This window comes from Folsomia candida, unplaced genomic scaffold (assembly GCF_002217175.1).
Source record: "Folsomia candida strain VU population unplaced genomic scaffold, ASM221717v1 Fcan01_Sc002, whole genome shotgun sequence".
In the NCBI taxonomy this organism is placed as follows: Eukaryota; Metazoa; Arthropoda; class Collembola; order Entomobryomorpha; family Isotomidae; genus Folsomia; species Folsomia candida.
This window is the reverse complement of record NW_019091194.1, coordinates 8,276,549-8,294,171: the sequence shown is the minus strand read 5'-3', so window position 1 is coordinate 8,294,171 and position 17,623 is coordinate 8,276,549. Positions and strand designations below refer to the sequence as shown.

The following is a 17,623-nucleotide window of genomic DNA, read 5'->3' as shown; positions in this document are numbered from 1 at the left end:
TTAATTTGATTACATAAATTTTTAAATACAATTCAATTATTGATGAAGGATGTAATGAGGGTGAACAGAATTGTGACAATGTAGTTGCACTGCATGAAGATGGCAGAAGATTGACAAGTTCTTATGTTTGGCAATTTAACGTCTGGTATACAAATGAATCCACTTTTACACTCCTGTGGATGAATACATTCCAAACCTATTCCAAGATCCGACGTCAGACAGAGACTTCGAGTATTTTTTCCGATATCCGTCATTATCTTAGCACCCGCTTCCTGGCAGTTACAGAAACCATTATTGCACTTCATTGCGAAACCCAAGTACGATGTCAACTAAAAAAAATATATATAATGAATTTTGGAATTTGGAGTCAACATTAATCAGATATTATCTGTGATTCCTTACTTTCTTCTCATTTAGTGTCTGTAAAATTCCGATCGTTTTTTTCTGACAGGAGTCTAATTCTAAATATATACAGACATGTATTTCGCATACTTATTCTTCATAATAAAATTCATTAAAGAAGGAAATCGGAGTTGTGGTATAGTTATTTATGGGCGATAAATTATGGCACAATTAAATTACCTGCTGCAGAGGACGGCGTGCATTTCTGTTTTTCAAGCTCTTTTGGGTTTAATTTCGATCCACTCACTGCTATAGTATTGCTCATCGAAAAAGTCTTCAATACATCGTCCTCTCGAGACGACCAGCAGCATAAGGGGCTGGCGAGAAGAATAACCAATCCGCAGAATAATTTTGTAGTTACCATTTCGTATTACCATTCATACATTTGACGAATGTAATACGAGCCAAAATTGATTTTATAGAAAGTATAAAAATCTATATAAAAGTGTTGAGCCACAAACATTGTTCCTATGGCGGAAATTAAAATTTATAATTTCCCATTTTTTCAAGGATACATAAGGATACAAATGCGTCTGAAGGGTGGGGTTCTAATTTAACTTTATAATAAACAATTATTACATCGTTTGGTTATGAGGATGTTATACAGTCAAATGAAATAAAAGATGATTTTCGTGTATATGTATGTGTTGATGCTTTTATTGACAATTGTTGAAAAATTATTGTGTTAAAAAAGCATTTAATAAATCTTTCGAAGGTTTTCAAGTAGGAGAAAAAGTCCATCATGTTGTATGTCTACTGACTAATCTTTGTCCCAAAATTTTAACGAACAACTATGCAGAAATTAACACAGAAAGTGAAAGCATATACAAACAAGTCAAACGCCCTCGAACCACCGCCCATCCGGTATTCCGGTTTTTTAAGAACAAAAGCCTTACCCTAAATAATAAACAATGCGAAATAAAGGAACTCTTTTACTTTGAATTCATATAAATTAATTACCAATTAATTCACTATTGTATAAAAACGCATCAATTTCGTCAAATTTATGACCAGTGCAAATATGGCATCCAAGCACGTCTTACCACTCTTGACTCTGCTAGTGTTCCTTGCTAACGCCCACATTTATGATTACTACCCGAATAATTACTACCCAGCAAACGGAATTCATCAACATCAGAGTTACTTTCCACCACTACCACCAGCTCCAATTGGGAACAATTTTGGGAACACTTTTTATAATCAGATCCCCAACATTCTAACCCCATTCCAACTCCCACGCCAGGTCCGTGTCCCCGGAAGGATAGAAATCATAATAAATGGTGATATAGCAGAAATTTTGTGTGAATTTCCCCGATATCTTATTCTTATTCAGGTGAGTAACACTAATTGCTAACTAATTTTTATTTTTCATAATTTGACCATATTGTTGCATTTGCAGAAACTTCATTGGCACCACCGCTACGATGATCCGTATGGTACCTACTACGATACCAACCAGAATTTTGCACCACGAATCAGTATCAAAAATGACTCCAAATACAAATCTATTCTGAGAATCCAGGGTTTCAATGAGGACGACTTTGGGCATTGGCGATGTTTGTCGAGTGCTGTACTACCAGAAGATGTGGACTACTTGGGAAATTTGAGAAATTTGAGAAAGAAACGAAGTTACTACGATCCAAAACCTCCTATTAAGGGCTTATTTGCACCATTTTTCAGACCCAGCTATGGTTTATTTGGAATTTTTCAAGAAATTAAGTTTGCTCCCTTGGCCCAACAAGGAGGTAGTCAACAGTTGGTCAGAGCAACTGGTAATAATACCATTTAAAAATATAGTCAATTTAGACAGTCGAGGTCGTTGTGATGTGTTTAATAAATTTATTTTCATGACAAAGTGGAGAACTATACTTTAAGGAAAATGTGACATATTTACCCAAAGACCTACCACTTTTATTCAAATCAACGTTTAAATGACATACAGTGTGTACTATTATAATTAAATACATACATACATATATATACATTACAGAAATATTTATGCATACATAGAAATAAATTCATTTGTTCATCATCACGTACATAAGTCACAATTCAATTTATTGTGATAATTAATTGGCATCAGTTCATTTATGCGTTGATTCAAATTATCACATAAGTATTATGAATGAGTATTTGTATTCGTATCAGGTAACGATTAGAGTATATTAAAGTTAAAAGTTATAAATTTTTACAATCGCAGGTACGCGTCCACAATAAAAATAATCAAGAAATCAGAGAGAAGATACTTGATTGTTGTCACAAATCATGAGATGAATCGACAAATTAGAATGCTTCCTGTCTGCATTTGGACTGGGACTGCAACATTGCACGGTTGTTTGAGTAGGTGATATTCCCAACAATCTAACATTTGACGCACAACTAGTTAAATCTCCTTTGTGGTATGTGTACAAAATATCCACAGATTGTGGTCGTCCAGTGACTTTAGTTAAAGCCCAGTCCAGCAGGCGAATTACGGCAACTCGCATCTATTCAAGATAGTAAATTTCTCATTCGAATAATATCCTACTTGTATATTGTATGTAAATGTAGTTAAATTAAATACATCAAAATTATGATTGATAATTCTCTCACCTCAGTCGATCGATACCCATATAGCCAAGGGTTAAACAAACTGCTCAGGACGAGCGGAAGGGAAGCCAGCATCCTCCACTGAGGGTTCATGAGTATCATGCTGTAGTTATGAGTGGACGACTTGTTGGCAACAAAACTGTCGTTGAAATTGGTCCCACCGTGACCTTGGTATTCCTCGCTCAGGTCAAAAGTTGTGCCTTGTACGCTATTGTGATAAGCTAGCATGTCGCAGAATGCTATGAGGAGGAGTGGCAACCAAGAAATCAGAATCGATGATAAAATGAGAGCCAGGGTAAGACCATATCTATTTGTATGACCAAGGGTGGCAGTATCTGTAACCTAAATATTCAAATATGTTGTAAAGTAAAGCAATACGTCCACTGTACATATTTATTAATGAAAATGTGACAACCTCGCAAGTATTCCCATTGTGAAGAGAAATCTCCACGCTATAAATTGCTCTATAAAACATACAAAAAAAGTACATATTTTATAATTTTGTTTGTAGGAATGAAGATATTTTACTTCCATATTATACTTAAAATACAAGTGTACCTGGCATGATTTCGCGCAACGACATAAATATGTCCATAACTTACGATGACGCAGAAAAGACATGGCCCATACAGGCAAAAAGTCGTCCATCCTAAGACCAGATCTCCACCCCACAAGGGCCACTCGTTTCTACTAAATACATAAATACATGCACACAATTAGTCAATAATTCCCACGCATCATTGAGCAAAGTTACCTGGCTATAAATATTATTGGGATAGCAATTCCAATAAGAATAGCGTAGATCCAACACGCCGTGACGAATCTGTGAATGTTGGACATTGTGACAAAGTGGTTATACCGCAGAGGTTGAGACACAGAAGTGAACCGATCCAGAGCAATGAGAGTGATTGACAAGAGGGATGCGGCACAAAACGTGAGCAAGATTGCAAATGGTAGGACACACATGATCATTTTGCATTCGTACTCTGCAACAATTAAGAGCACTTTCATGTAGATCAAAATTTGGCTGCATGTAAATGCGTGGAGACTACTAATTGTCGGTATATATTGATTTTGATTATATTACCAGAAGAAGGATTAGGAGGCATTGTCAGCTCAAGTGCAATTGCCGCCGGGAGAAAGAGACCAAAACCCAGGTCCGCTGCGGCAAGTGATATGATAAGCGCATTGGATGGAGTTCGTAATCTTTTAAAGCGCAACCAGACACTGATAATTAGCGTGTTGGAGAGAACGATAAGGGGACTCAGAAGGAGGATCAGAATGGACAATAGTGAGTTTGCAAGCATTTTTCCAGTTCAACAAACAATTAACAATGTTCCGTCATGGATGTGACCCCATCTGAAAATAAATAAATAATGTTTTCATCTATTTTCATACTTAATTTTCGACATGTTAGACATAGATTATACCAATTATCTCACACCGTAATCCTTCATCATTATGTAAATCTTTACGTAAATTACGCTTCAATTACACAAATATAATCTTGCATTTCAATCATCTGACTTTCTTAAGCATAACTATCAATTACTTGCCACCGTCGAAGGATTTTCAGCATCTCAAAAGTCCCCAACTTATTTCCTTACTTTCTCCTTGGTGTGATACTACTATTCTACTTGAAAGAGATAGAATTTCTCTGGCCTTGACTCTCCATTGTTACTCTTCATCCATCCGTACATATAACCAAGGAAAGTTAAAAGCCTTCCAAGTGCATGATCCGATCGTGGATTCCTTAATTCTTGATGGAAAAGGATTTATGTACGTCAGGGACAAATGGTTTGCTTTCTCGTCTCTCATCCATCCCGTCCCGTCACCAAATACCGAACTATCACCAACCAACGACGAAGCAGCATACATACATATATCTACCATAATACATGTCACTACTGGTTTTGCGGTGAAGTGAAAGCGCAAATGAGATAATTTGAATGCATTGCAGAGAAAAAAATTGTTTCCATCCCAGAATAGAAATGAGATGAGATGTTCAAGCTTCGTTCGCTCAGGCTCGTTCTCCCTTCTCTCAGGTATGGATCACTTCTGTGGGAGTGTTCACAAACTTTGGTCGTTTGTCATGTCCAATTTAAAGTGTTATTTGGCTCGAGACTTCTAGTTCAACAGAAATATCCAAGTATGAAATTTGCGTGCATCACAGCTTTGATGCATTACGATTCAAGATATGTACGACAAAACCTGGATGCTTAGTCGAAAGCACCTCAAAGAAAGAAAGATGGCTAATATGATAGGAGACAAAAATATGGCAGCGATTTGTACCTTGACACTTTCGTTTCTATCTGTCTGCTCAAACTATTTTTATATGGGGCACTAAACCGTATCTAAGTGCACTTTAAGAAATGTTACAAAACGGTGTGAACGTGGACTTTAAATTGAATTTCAGTTGGATGCGCTGTGGCTTGAGCCAGCAGAGCTTGGATGTCAGCAAATGTAAGAGGATCAAGGTTTGCCACAAAAATTGATGACGTCGGTTGGTTGAGTGTCCCTTCACAATCAAATACTTGAGAATTACTGGACCTGCCTGTAATGAGAAAAGATCACAGTCGTTTGCAGATTAGCTAACGCATAGCAGCTATACACACATACGAACTGAGGTGTGAAGAAAGAAATGAAAGTGAAAGTGATGCTTTCTCAACCTTTCACCAATTGATTTTCAATTATATCTAATTCATTCTCGTTTAAGTAGGTAATAGAAAAGGATAAAAAAGTAGTTAATAAGTGGAACATTATTCAAAGTCCAACTCAGAAGGACAACCCGTGACCGACAGACCCTTTGGATGTTGTAGAGTATTAGTTTACTGTACGAAATGTGAGGATTTTATTCCATGGCCCCATTTATTTACGCCCCCCCTCAAAAACGAACCCCGTGTTAACCTGTTCGCATTTAAAAATCACCAAAAATTCATTTTTGTTTGATCAGATTTTCACAATTTTCAAATTTTCGTGATTTTCATGATTTTTATCGTATCCACAATTTTTAAAATTTTTTAGTAATTAACAACTGTCAAAGAGGAAGAAAATGCTAAGATTACATAAAAATTGAATGTTTGGCAAAGGATGTAATTAGCAAACGGCTTTTTAGTGTTTTTTACCCCTTTGAGTGGGTGTGGCTTACGCAAATTTGAATAAACCCTTCTTCACTTTTTGTAAGTACCAGAAGGCATCAAAATCTGTCAGTCTTTTATGTATAAGGTGCCCTCCTTACAATTAGTTTATTTACCACTGTGTCCTCCACATTCGAATGAAAATTCCAAGTTGCCGTTTATATAATTATATTTCTAATGGAATTTATTGCCTGGAATAAAACTTCTAGCGTGGAATATACCTATACTTTCATTTCATTCGCCTATAAATGTTGGACTCATATGTGTATGAGCATAATCTCACACACATACTCACCGGTACATACATAATTCAGAATAGTCATACATAGGTAGTGACAGTGACATTGACATTCTACTCAGGATTAGTGAAATAGGCGAACCTAAATAACAGCCCTATTTCAAAGCTGCTGTTTCATGGTGACTGACGGCTGTGATTGAAAACAAAGAGGGATTTGATGATTAAAAACTGTTAAAACGTAATAAAATCGATTTCTGTCCAACAAGGAATGAAAGACTAACAGAATGTCTGGAATGTATTTAATAAACCTTGCATACACTCCATCATCACGTATTTGACATTTCATGCATACCATGAAAATTGAGACTCAAATTCAAAATTGATCATATTTTGTGCAACATACAGATACGTATTTCGGAAATGTACGTGATACATATTTTCATAGTTTTACTTGTACCGCTTCATTTGTGAAGTACGCACATTTAAAAATGCTATCAGGAGTGCTTGATTTATACTTGATAAATTTTGTATTTATAATGTCAGTTATATCCTGAAGTACGAGGAAAAGTCGCATCTCGACTGGATTTTTCAGCTCTTGTAGAAGATAAAGCTAGCGCCGCGACCCAAGTCAAACACACTGGCGAAAGGGACATCGGCTCGGCTTACCCCAAGCATTCCCAGGTTCAAACCCCAGCATGGTACAGATAACTTTACTTTTTGCAACCTAGTTTTGACTACAGTCGTAATGCCATTGTATAGGAGGTCAAGTTCTACTTGAACAATAGTCGGACCTCCCCCGGGAAGATTTTGGGGAGTGGTCAATATCATCATTTTTTCATACTGACCACACCTCCACACGGTCTCGGTGCGGTCCGAATATCCTACTAGTAGAACTTGACCTCTTATGTAAAGTTAAAAGCATTTTAGTCAAAACTGGGTTGCAAAAATGTAAACTAGCCTCTTCTGAGATTTGAACCCACGTGCTTGTGCTACAGGCTGCGCCGATGTCCCTTATGCCAGCTATTTGACTCGGGTTGCTGCGATAGCTTTATCTTCTACAAGAGCTGAAAAATCCAGTCGAGATGCGACTTTTCCTCGTACTTCTGGATATAACTGACATTACTTGATAAATCTTGTATGCAACAATATCTGTTTTCTGTACTAAAAATGTAAAATATATGGAGGCAATTCACGCCCTCCTTCGTAACTACGTAAACAGCGTAAAATCCGTAAACTTACAAACGTTTACAAACTTTTACAAAAATTGTCAAGGAAAATCAGTTTACAAACTTTTGTAAACTTACGCAGCTCACAGGCGTCTTTTAATTTTGTAAAGTATTTTGTAAACTCAATTTGCGGAAGAAAAAAATTTGTTCGATACAGAAATTTGGCATAGAGGTTGCTAATGGCTCCTAATGAAAGAATATGAAGTGAAATTGGAAAATTTTTCATCTGGAGGTACCCGAAGGGGTGACCCATACCGATTTTTCAAAATCATCCAATCGAGCTGAAATTTGGTATAGAGGCTGCTAAAGGCTCCTAATGGAAGAATATGAAGTGGAATTGGTAAAAAATCACATCCGGGACCCGTTGGGGTGACCCATACCGATTTTCATAACTTGTCTCAAAAAGCTGAAATTCGGAACGGTGATAGCTTCTCATGAACGAATATGAAGTCAAAGATGAACAAAAAATAACCAGATGGGCAATAAGGGAGGGGCACCGATACCGATTTCTAAGAAGTTATATATTCAGCTAAGATTTAGTGTGATTTAGGATTAGAATTTAGGAGGGTTGAATTTCGAAATTTTTATAGGAACAGCCTTCACTGTTCGTGGTATTTATTATATCAATAAATGCAGCTCCACAAATTTCTTCCATTAATTTCCGTTTTCTGGAAATGATCGGCATTTTGTTTCAATTATCAGATAAATTTTTACGAAAATAATTGCGAAAGTGAATTCACGGGAAGCTGTTTGTAAACGTTTGTAAGTTTACGGATTTTACGCTGTTTACGTAGTTACCAAGGGTGCGTGAATACCCTCATGGTCTTTCTGCTTTTTTTAACCCGACTTAAGTATATACGAACTCAATAATGTGATGTGTGATTGAACAACCCACCCACCATACACACATGTCAGAGATAATGATCCTTATTTGTGAAAGTGAAACATGTTTCCATTCAAATGTCCATCAGCCATTTCAGTCGGAAAACTGGCAGTTTCGCTTCTTTCTCATCAATCTTCCATTTCACCAGACTTTCTGACTTTCTAAGTATCCTCGACCATGTATGTACATAGGCGTGGGCGGCAACTGACCAACCTCACATTTGCAGTAAGTAAAAACAAATTCGAGCTATGCGTACTTCCACAGCACCGCATTTGTACTAAAATAATTAATCTGAAGAAGTACGTATGTATATATAGCTATATTCCTTCGAACGAATGCATGCAGGCCTACATACAGTGTCGGACAGATGTCTACGTCCACATAGTCGCGTCAATTTCATTTTCAAATTGTCACTGAACTACTGAACCAATTTTCATCATTGATATATCAAATTCTCACAAATTTAACGTAATTTCATAGCACATTATTAGTTTTCCGCTAAAAAATTTATTTTAGGCCAGAGATGTATTTTAATTCAAAATGAAAACAATTGGATGGACAAAAGTCAACGTCCAGTCAGAGAAAACATACAAAAAAAACTGTAATTTATAAGGAATGTTATAACAATTAATTTTTAATATTTGGTTGGGCCTCCGTTCGCTTTAAGGACGGCTTCAAGGCGTCGAGTCATTGAGTTTACCAAATTCTTGGTCACATCTTCAGAAATGGTTTCCCAAACTTCACGAATTCTGGATTTAAGGCCCGGAATTCCTGAAAAAGATTGTTTTCTTATTTCTCTTTCAATGTGGTCGCACAGATGCTCAATGGGATTCAAGTCTGGAGATTGGGGAGGCCATTCTAGCTTCGGAATTTTTTTTTCTTGAAGTATTCCATGGTGGACTTGGCAGAGTGTTTCGGATCGTTGTCTTGTTGGAAGGCAAATCGTCGTCCAAGTCCAAGTTTTCGAACAGATTCCTGGATATTACGGTCAAGTATTCCCTGGTACTTGTATTGGTCCATAATTCCGTCAATAAATTCCATTTTTCCTGCCCCACTTGAAGCCATGCATCCCCACACCATTACCGACCCGCCGCCGTGCTTAACTGTGGGGTTGAGATTTTTTGGATTCAAAGCTTATTTTGGATATCTCCACACTCTACGACGCCCATCTGACCCACAGACATTGAACTTTGACTCGTCAGTCCATAAAATATGTCCCAGAATGTTTGTGGCTTGGAAATGTGGTCTCTGGCAAACTTCACTCGTTTGGTTGCATTCCTCGGTACAATAAGAGGCTTCCGGACTGCTCTGTGGGATTTCAAATTTCCCTTATTCAGTGTTCTTTGGATGGTCATAGGACTAACCTGTTTGCCGAACATCTCCTTGATCTCGGTAGATAGCTTTGGAGCACTAAGTGAGGGTGTAACGTTGACTTTGTTGAGCACGTGGCGTACTTCTCGGTGAGCCAAAATGGGTTTTCGACCACTTCTGACCTTGTTTTGGACTGAACCATTAGCTTTAAAGTTCTTAATGATTGTCTGGATGGTTGTCCTTGCTAATTTATACTTGGTCCATATTTGTCTCTGCGACAGCCCCCTTTTTGTCCACCCTTCCAGTCCTGAATGACAAGATCTCGAATAGCGATAGGAATTTCCTTGCGTGTCGACGCCATCATATTTTTCTGGAAGAAAATTATTTAAAAATTAATGCGGCATATGTTATTGATAGATTTATTAAGTTACCTGATTTTATAAATTGGAGAGATTTTTGTTGTTGACAATTAAAGTGAAGTGGACGTAGACTTTTGTCCGCTCAAATTTCATCCTCTCTCGCTCTGCACTATGATTCTCAGTTTTCCCAGAATTTTCAGAAATAACTCATATGTTTTATGAAATTACGTTAAATTTGTGAGAATTTGATATATCAATGATGAAAATTGGTTCAGTAGTTCAGTGACAATTTGAAAATGAAATTGACGCGACTATGTGGACGTAGACATCTGTCCGACACTGTACATTAAAGTACAAACATGCATACCAGTATTTGAATGATGCAGTACTGATTCATTTTAGAATATACATGTAGGCGTAGAATTACTTCAAAATTGCTTAGGAATCATACTTTTGTTTACGTATGCATAAAATTAATTAGCTTAGTAAATAAATTCAACAACTTGCTCATGAAATTAGAAGGAAGGCTTGTGTAATAATAATGCGTCGAAAGAAACAAATGCATGCCAGATGCTGATAAACCCAAACAATTTCTGAAAAGTGAATTGGGAAACTGTTTAAGAGTGATTATTATTAATGAGTAGCCACAAACAAACCACCACGGCTTACAGACCACTTCAGTTTTCGTGGCCTGAATGAACACCGAATTCCGGTCCGTTTGACTTAACCCGACATTACATTATTACTTATTTGCTTATTACTACTGGAATTCCTGTAAAGCCGTGCTTAAATAAAATAGGAACAACTGCATATCCAGTATATCAAGCGGTGAGTGGCTTTTGCAAAGTAAACCAATTATGTATCAACTAACAAGACGGCCTGGAAGATAATTTTGTTAGCGAGTTTTACTTTCCTTTCCTTTACATTAGTTCGAAGAGCTAAGGATTATCCTCTGCCAAATCTATGGAACTGCCAACAATACGACTTAATCTCAACGCCCGACTTGGCCAGGAATCACTTTGATTTGGCCATAATCAAAAACCCAAAGGACTAGAATCCATTTATGTATGTGGGACTCAAGGTCAGTCAAGTTCTAGGTTGTTTGGTTTGGCATTCACCTTTTGCGTTTAATTCAATAGACGAAAATATACAGCTCAATCTCATTTGTTTCCGTTCAGTGGTAGTCTCATTTCTCTGCTTTTGAATTTCTTGCTCCATTTAACACATTATTCACCTCGGAGAAAGCTATCACTTTCTGAAAGTTTACTCCCACCCAGTTGACACTGCTACATATATTCTTACTCTCGACCAACTTTGTAAGAAATGTAGTTTGTTTTGGAATCTCGGACAACTCATACATTCAGTATATCATTTATTCTTCGAAATTCAGAGCCTGCTGGAAGCACGACGCACATTCATCATGGAAGCCAAAAAGCGACACTATATTTTTATAAACACAATTCCAGACACTAACAAAATCAAGGTTATTGATGTTAGCTAAATGAAATCTATTGAGCTTAAATCTATTGAGAGAAGATGTATTATTTACCATGTGTAAAAGATAACTATGGTTATCATAGTATACTATACAACGTGTACGCAAAAGGATAGTGTGTATTTGTAGTTTGTGTACGTCGAAATGTGTAAATGTTGGTGCAATGAAGCATCGTAAGCTATTTGAGTGATGAAAGATACATAAATGATGCCTGTCGTTTTCTTCATTTCACGTAAACAGTCTTCTTTCTACGTTTTATAAACTTTTATCTCAATCCAGATTACTATTCCAGTGTTTAAGCCTCAGGGTATTAGCTTTTTGCAGTAAAATTAATAATTAATTTTTATAAAGCTATACAAAAAATTGAAACTCGTTCTGTGCATATACTGATCTACAGACAGTTAATTTTGAAGAAGTCAGAAGTGCTAACAGTTATTTATCATAATCCACCTTTATGAATGCTCATAAGTCATGTAAATATGCATTCTTATTTATGTATGTATAGGTAGTATGTAATGCTAGTAAATATTAGCATAGCTTTCTCTGCATATTGGAATCTAAGAATTATGCACAAATGTATGTATTCATTAGGAAGTAGCAGAATTCTAGAGCATTGTACAAGCTCTTTAATGCTTAAAAGAATATACTAATCAATTTCAAAGTAATGTCAAAGTCAATTCGTGAGCTTATTTGATTTATTAAAATATGTGCATTAATTGTAGTTGAAAGCTCGTTCATAAATGGGTCAACCTAATGTCATAGGATTCCAGTTGCATCTGTAACTCTACTTTAAATATATAATTCCTTAACATACAGACTAACTGGATATACAAATCTGCACAAACAAATATACATGCATTGAGCTTTTTTCCCATGCATACAACTCTTAATTATTCATGTTTTATTTCATCTATACTGTACTTTAGCTCAAACTTCGGATAAACTTGTCCGTACGGTTGGGTTTGAAAATACGACAGTTGTCTTTAATGTCAAAAATGAGTGCTTGCTATGACCGAAATCTACTCAATAAGGCATCTGTAAGTAACCAGCCAATTCGTGATTCAATGTGAAATGATTGCTCTCATCCTCAGAGAAAAGGATACTAAAAGCATTTCAATATATGTAAGCACATACGAGTATGCGACGTGGTTACTCTTTTCCTCTAACTAGCTTGTCTGTATTGACCATCAGTTTATTTATGGATAGCCTTTCACTCACTTTCCTCCGTAGTTCCCAGAAGACATTTGGACGTCTATATTGAGTCGTGTACATATAAATCAAATATGTACTACAAATGCAACGACTTTGAACGATAGTAATGATTGACACAAATGATTTTGAATCTGAGAGATATAAATTACTTAGTCGGAAATTAGTACGAAACAATACATTTATTGTTCCGGAACAAATTGTCAATTTAATTTTTAAAAACGCCAAACTATTTTTTATACTTCATTTCTAACCCAAAAAATCACATATGTATGTAAGTATTGACCCATATGCATTGTAACGAAACCAATTTATACTTTTCTCAGAATGCATTGAAAGCGTCAACAAAGTTGAAAATATAATTAGACCTTTTCGATGATTAAAAGTTTTCTGAGATGAAAGGTGAATAAGTTGGAAAAACTTTTTGAGCCCTTAACCATTTCGGTTGAAATTTTATTTCTGTATCCCAGGAGTCAAAAGACGAATTATAGTAACGAGAACGAGAAAGTCCAACTGAACAAATTAGTCAAGCATGAAAGGATAGAGAAATCTTCCTTCACCATCCTTATGATCATCGTCAGCTACATACGGAGGCCCACTTAAATGCATTTATAGTATGGTCGGTTAGGAAAGAAACCTTTGAAAAATGCCTATAAAATCCTAAAAACTTAATTAATTCCAAAGAAATTTTCAGGGGTTATAAACAAGGTCTCTACTATTCAATTTTTTGTTTCATATGGTCGATAGGCCCCCATCCTTCCTATCTGGCGAATTATTTGCCTCGCGGTCCCAAGAAGTGCTTTGCCACTCTTTCTCGCTACCACTTTTGAGGTGTATGTCCAAATGTGACGGAATCTTACCAAGTTTTTGGGTGGTTTTGTTCGACGACTATATTCTCTCTTGCATAATGCCCAAAATCGTTCAATTGGTCTTGCCTGAGGGACGTAGGGAGCATATTCCTTTTTTGCAACAAAATCGATTTTTTTCGACCGCAGGTAATCCTGAACAACTTTTGAAGAATGACATGTTGCTGTGTCCGGTCAGAAAAGTACATGGCGATTATTGATAAAGGGGATCAAGATCTTCTTTACACAATCGTTCAGATATCTCTCCGAGGTCATGGTGGCTGTGGTCACGAACGGCTTTGAGACGTCCCCCAATGAGTCCAATGCTTGCCCGATTATGTGCTTTGTGGGGAATTTTGACTTCGGCGTGTATTTGAAAAAATCTTTAAACGTTTTCTTATTAGTATATGAGTAGTACTTCCTCGCAGGGACTTCATCTGGATCAATTGAGCACTTGGTCTCATCATCCATTACCAGAATCACGGGCATGTTTTGCTTGACTCGTTTTTCAGCATTCTGCCGAGAGTTGGACTTTGCTCTTTTTTGCTGACCTTGGTTGTACTTTGGTGCAGATGTCGCCTTATAGGATTTGACCCCCAACTTCGTAGGTTTAATAACATGTAAACTTAATTTTGCTATTTTCAATTTGTAGCCCAAATTACCATCTGATATCCCAAGGTTATTTTTGTCTTCTTTCTGAACTCTACGTATCACTTTGGGGGTCGCTACACGAGCAGGACGATTTTTTAATTTTTTGAATTCAGCATTCCTGCTCTCCTCATACATATCTAAAACTCTGAAAATTGCACCATTATGAGTTTTTTCTCTTTCGAAGTGGCTATAAACCATCATCCGGACGCGCTCGCACACTTTTTCGTAGTAGTGGCAAATGTTTTTTGCGACTTGTTCTCGATTTTTTGTTCTCATTTTTGAACTAGACGAGATATCGACTTCCGGTTTTCGGATTTGGGTAGTTAATCGCATGAACTAGAAAACTACCGCGTTTCAACTCAGTGGCAATTTTTCTTTCATACGAATAAATATATTTTTCAAAGGTTTCTTTCCTAACCGACCATACCTTACTTCAATACAAAGGAAGGATTGAAACGGGTTTGAATCCCTTTTACGTAACAATTTGTATTCCCAAAATCTCTTTTAATGTGCGTACCTCGTTCATTTCTCTTCAACTTACCACACGAATGTGTTAACTTAACACTGTTAAGTAAGTTTCACTTGACTTGAGGGAATTGCAAATATGCAATGTCCTCAATGTTGGAAACCCAATCGCGTAAGCCTTGGGGATTATCTAGTATCTGTTTTCACTTGATAAATTATAAATAGATAAAATCAGTAGCTATTTGTTCTGCTAATTATTTAAATTTCGTGTGTTCTTTATTTGTCATTCAATTTGTAGAAACTATTTTATGTTCTGAACGAAATATGCTGGTAAAGTTGTAGCCGTTATTAAAACATTGGTATACGTTCATCATTTAGATATTTGCATATATGTTTGTGCATGTACTGTTTATATATGATTGGGCCATAATTATTTTCTGAGACTAACAAATAAATTGAATCATTTGGTTCTGTCTGACTGTATCTATATCTGGACAGAAAGCATTTATAGGGGTGGTTTTATATAGGGAGAAACACAATAACCTAATACTTCGATTGTTGGTCTAAATATCTCTATTCTAATTAAAATGACTGGGTTTATTCTGTGGAATATGAATATTCTTTACACAATGTTCTTTCCAGACATGATTTCTTTATTCTTTAAAGATCCTCCTAGCCACAATCGCAATTCATCAAGTACTTAGGATTTTAAATATATGTCAAAGCTGCGAATTTTTATTGTGCCATAGTTTAATTCTTTTCGCTTACGATTGCGATGAGATCGGTTACGGTACTTATACTCTACAGATACTTGTGCGAAAGTATTTATATTTTGTGAAATTCAATCCTTTCTATAAGAATTGTTCCAGCATATGTTGTATAGTTTTCTAATGATGACACCTGTAAAAACTTCTTTTATCTCCTAATCATTTTCACCAACTTCTTCAAAAACTTTGTTGAGGAGCACAAAGATAGAAAAAAAGACAAAAAGGAAAGAAAGTAGTCTCGAATTGCCAGGTCTTTATTGTTACGCTTTCAGCCAGTAGACCAAAGAAAGTGTGGACTTTGGAAAAAATAAATGTCATGTATAAGATGTCTTATATAAAAAAATCCCTTTTCTTTCAAATTTATGAGCCAGAAATCACCAGTCACTTGCATGATTGTTATACGAGTAGTAAGTATATACATATGTAGTTATAACAAAAATGGGACTCACTTGTTGCAAGCTCTGGATAAATAGAATCTGAATGAGGATGGTCGGTTCACAAAATAATAGTTAGTTTTTAAAATATCTTACTGATTTCTTAATCCACTTATTAATTAAATAGTGGACAATCGTAGAGAGTTGAGTCTCAGTGTGTCGATAACACAGTACCTGTCTGTGTTCTGCACAATGATTGAAGTATTAATTTTGAGACCCTTTCCTACATTTTGTATTCACTTGTCGGCAGTGTCCACCATATTGTGACTTTTATTTGCAGGCATTGTATCCCAATTTAAGTTGTTGGCAGCCTAGATTAGAGTCTGAAAATTGCAGAATGTATCCCAAGAGGCAGTTTCTTGGTTTGAGAGACGAATTGAGGCTCAAATTCACTATAAAATTTGACCATTTGTCACGTATACTGGTCAACAGAGTTAGTGAACGTGGGCTGACTTGTTGTATAAGATTCGTTTATCCTTAGTCCCACTGAGTCAATTTGGAATTCTAAACAGGTGTCGGTCGGGCCCCACTCTATTCTTGCAACACAAAGTTTTCCGGTTTAACTTTCTCCGAGTAGTGTCAATGTATGTAAATATATCTACGAAGCCGATATGCAGGAGAGAAAGGAAAGTCTTGAATGTTTTACAAAACAGATTGATCGCACAATAACGCAAAACTATTTGCAACAGTTAGGGAATTAAAATCGATGCACGTATTTATTTAACATTTCCCACTGAAAGTGTAATTGTAATAATATTCCTACTATGTAATTTCACTTCGGTTTATACAAGTATTTGACGTGCTTGATTATATAGTGATTCAATAAGTGTGTGATTTGTAATAGCGTTGAATCACAGAAAAGCTGAATGTTTTGATGATGGCAATATCAGAAACGATAGTCTTGTTTCTCCACTGGGATGGATTGTCTGTGAAACAAGGAGAAAAGTGAGACTGGCGAGAGTCGTGGTCTTGAAGAAGCGAGTGCAACGCGTAGGGCCGAGAATGTGAAACTGCTTCTGGGTTGACGTCGTGATTTCCACTTTTCTCATTTCTCCTCAGACCTCCTGCTTTCCATGTGCTTAGCGCATAGAGTTGGAGTTTTGCAGCCGAAATCTCGACTGGGATGGAATTCACTAGAATTTCTTCAGTGAAAGTACTGACAAATGAATTCCTTACAGCTCAACAAACACGATTGAAAATGGTTGGGAATGTTTTACAAAAAGAAAAATAAATCTGGGGTGCTTAATATCCATAAAAGTCAGGTATTTGATGCGAAATAAACTCAAAACAGTTTTTCGACTCAATTATTTCAAACTTCATATTTATTAAGGTTTATACTTTTCTGTTATAAAACTTATAACATAAAAACGCAATATTAAACTTTCGCACGGAATTAATTTATACATAATTACAAATGATGATAAACTAAACATTCCTTACAACACGAATTGATAGGAGGTCCTGAATTTTTTGTACTAAAATCGCATTTTGGAAAGCGGCGCAAATTGAAGGCCTGAGGTCAGTCAAAAAGTACATCAGCTCTGAAGATTTATATCATCTTCAGACCTTATTTGTCATTCAAGATTTGGGTAAATATGAGCAAAACAATCTG

At 36.3% G+C, this 17,623-nt stretch overlaps 3 protein-coding genes across 3 annotated transcripts; 1 reads left to right on the top strand and 2 right to left on the bottom strand.

Moving 5' to 3' along the window:
* Positions 1-21: 21 nt before the first annotated feature.
* LOC110843351 lies at positions 22-775 on the bottom strand. Its single transcript, XM_022089314.2, has 3 exons — positions 583-775; positions 403-461; positions 22-329 (listed from the first exon to the last, which is right to left on the bottom strand). The coding sequence occupies exons 1-3, from the start codon at positions 764-766 to the stop codon at positions 33-35; spliced, it is 540 nt and encodes a 179-aa protein (XP_021945006.1). The 5' UTR covers positions 767-775; the 3' UTR covers positions 22-32.
* A 638-nt stretch (positions 776-1,413) lies between these two features.
* Positions 1,414-2,277, top strand: LOC110844806. The gene is made up of 2 exons (XM_022091098.2): positions 1,414-1,735; positions 1,802-2,277. Exons 1-2 carry the CDS (start codon positions 1,424-1,426, stop codon positions 2,189-2,191), a joined length of 702 nt encoding a protein of 233 aa, XP_021946790.1. The 5' UTR covers positions 1,414-1,423; the 3' UTR covers positions 2,192-2,277.
* A 211-nt stretch (positions 2,278-2,488) lies between these two features.
* On the bottom strand, positions 2,489-17,006 carry LOC110843350 (adenosine receptor A3). Its single transcript, XM_035848403.1, has 7 exons — positions 16,027-17,006; positions 4,079-4,350; positions 3,746-3,977; positions 3,550-3,681; positions 3,407-3,455; positions 2,995-3,333; positions 2,489-2,888 (listed from the first exon to the last, which is right to left on the bottom strand). The coding sequence occupies exons 2-7, from the start codon at positions 4,296-4,298 to the stop codon at positions 2,634-2,636; spliced, it is 1,227 nt and encodes a 408-aa protein (XP_035704296.1). The 5' UTR covers positions 4,299-4,350; positions 16,027-17,006; the 3' UTR covers positions 2,489-2,633.
* Positions 17,007-17,623: the final 617 nt, after the last annotated feature.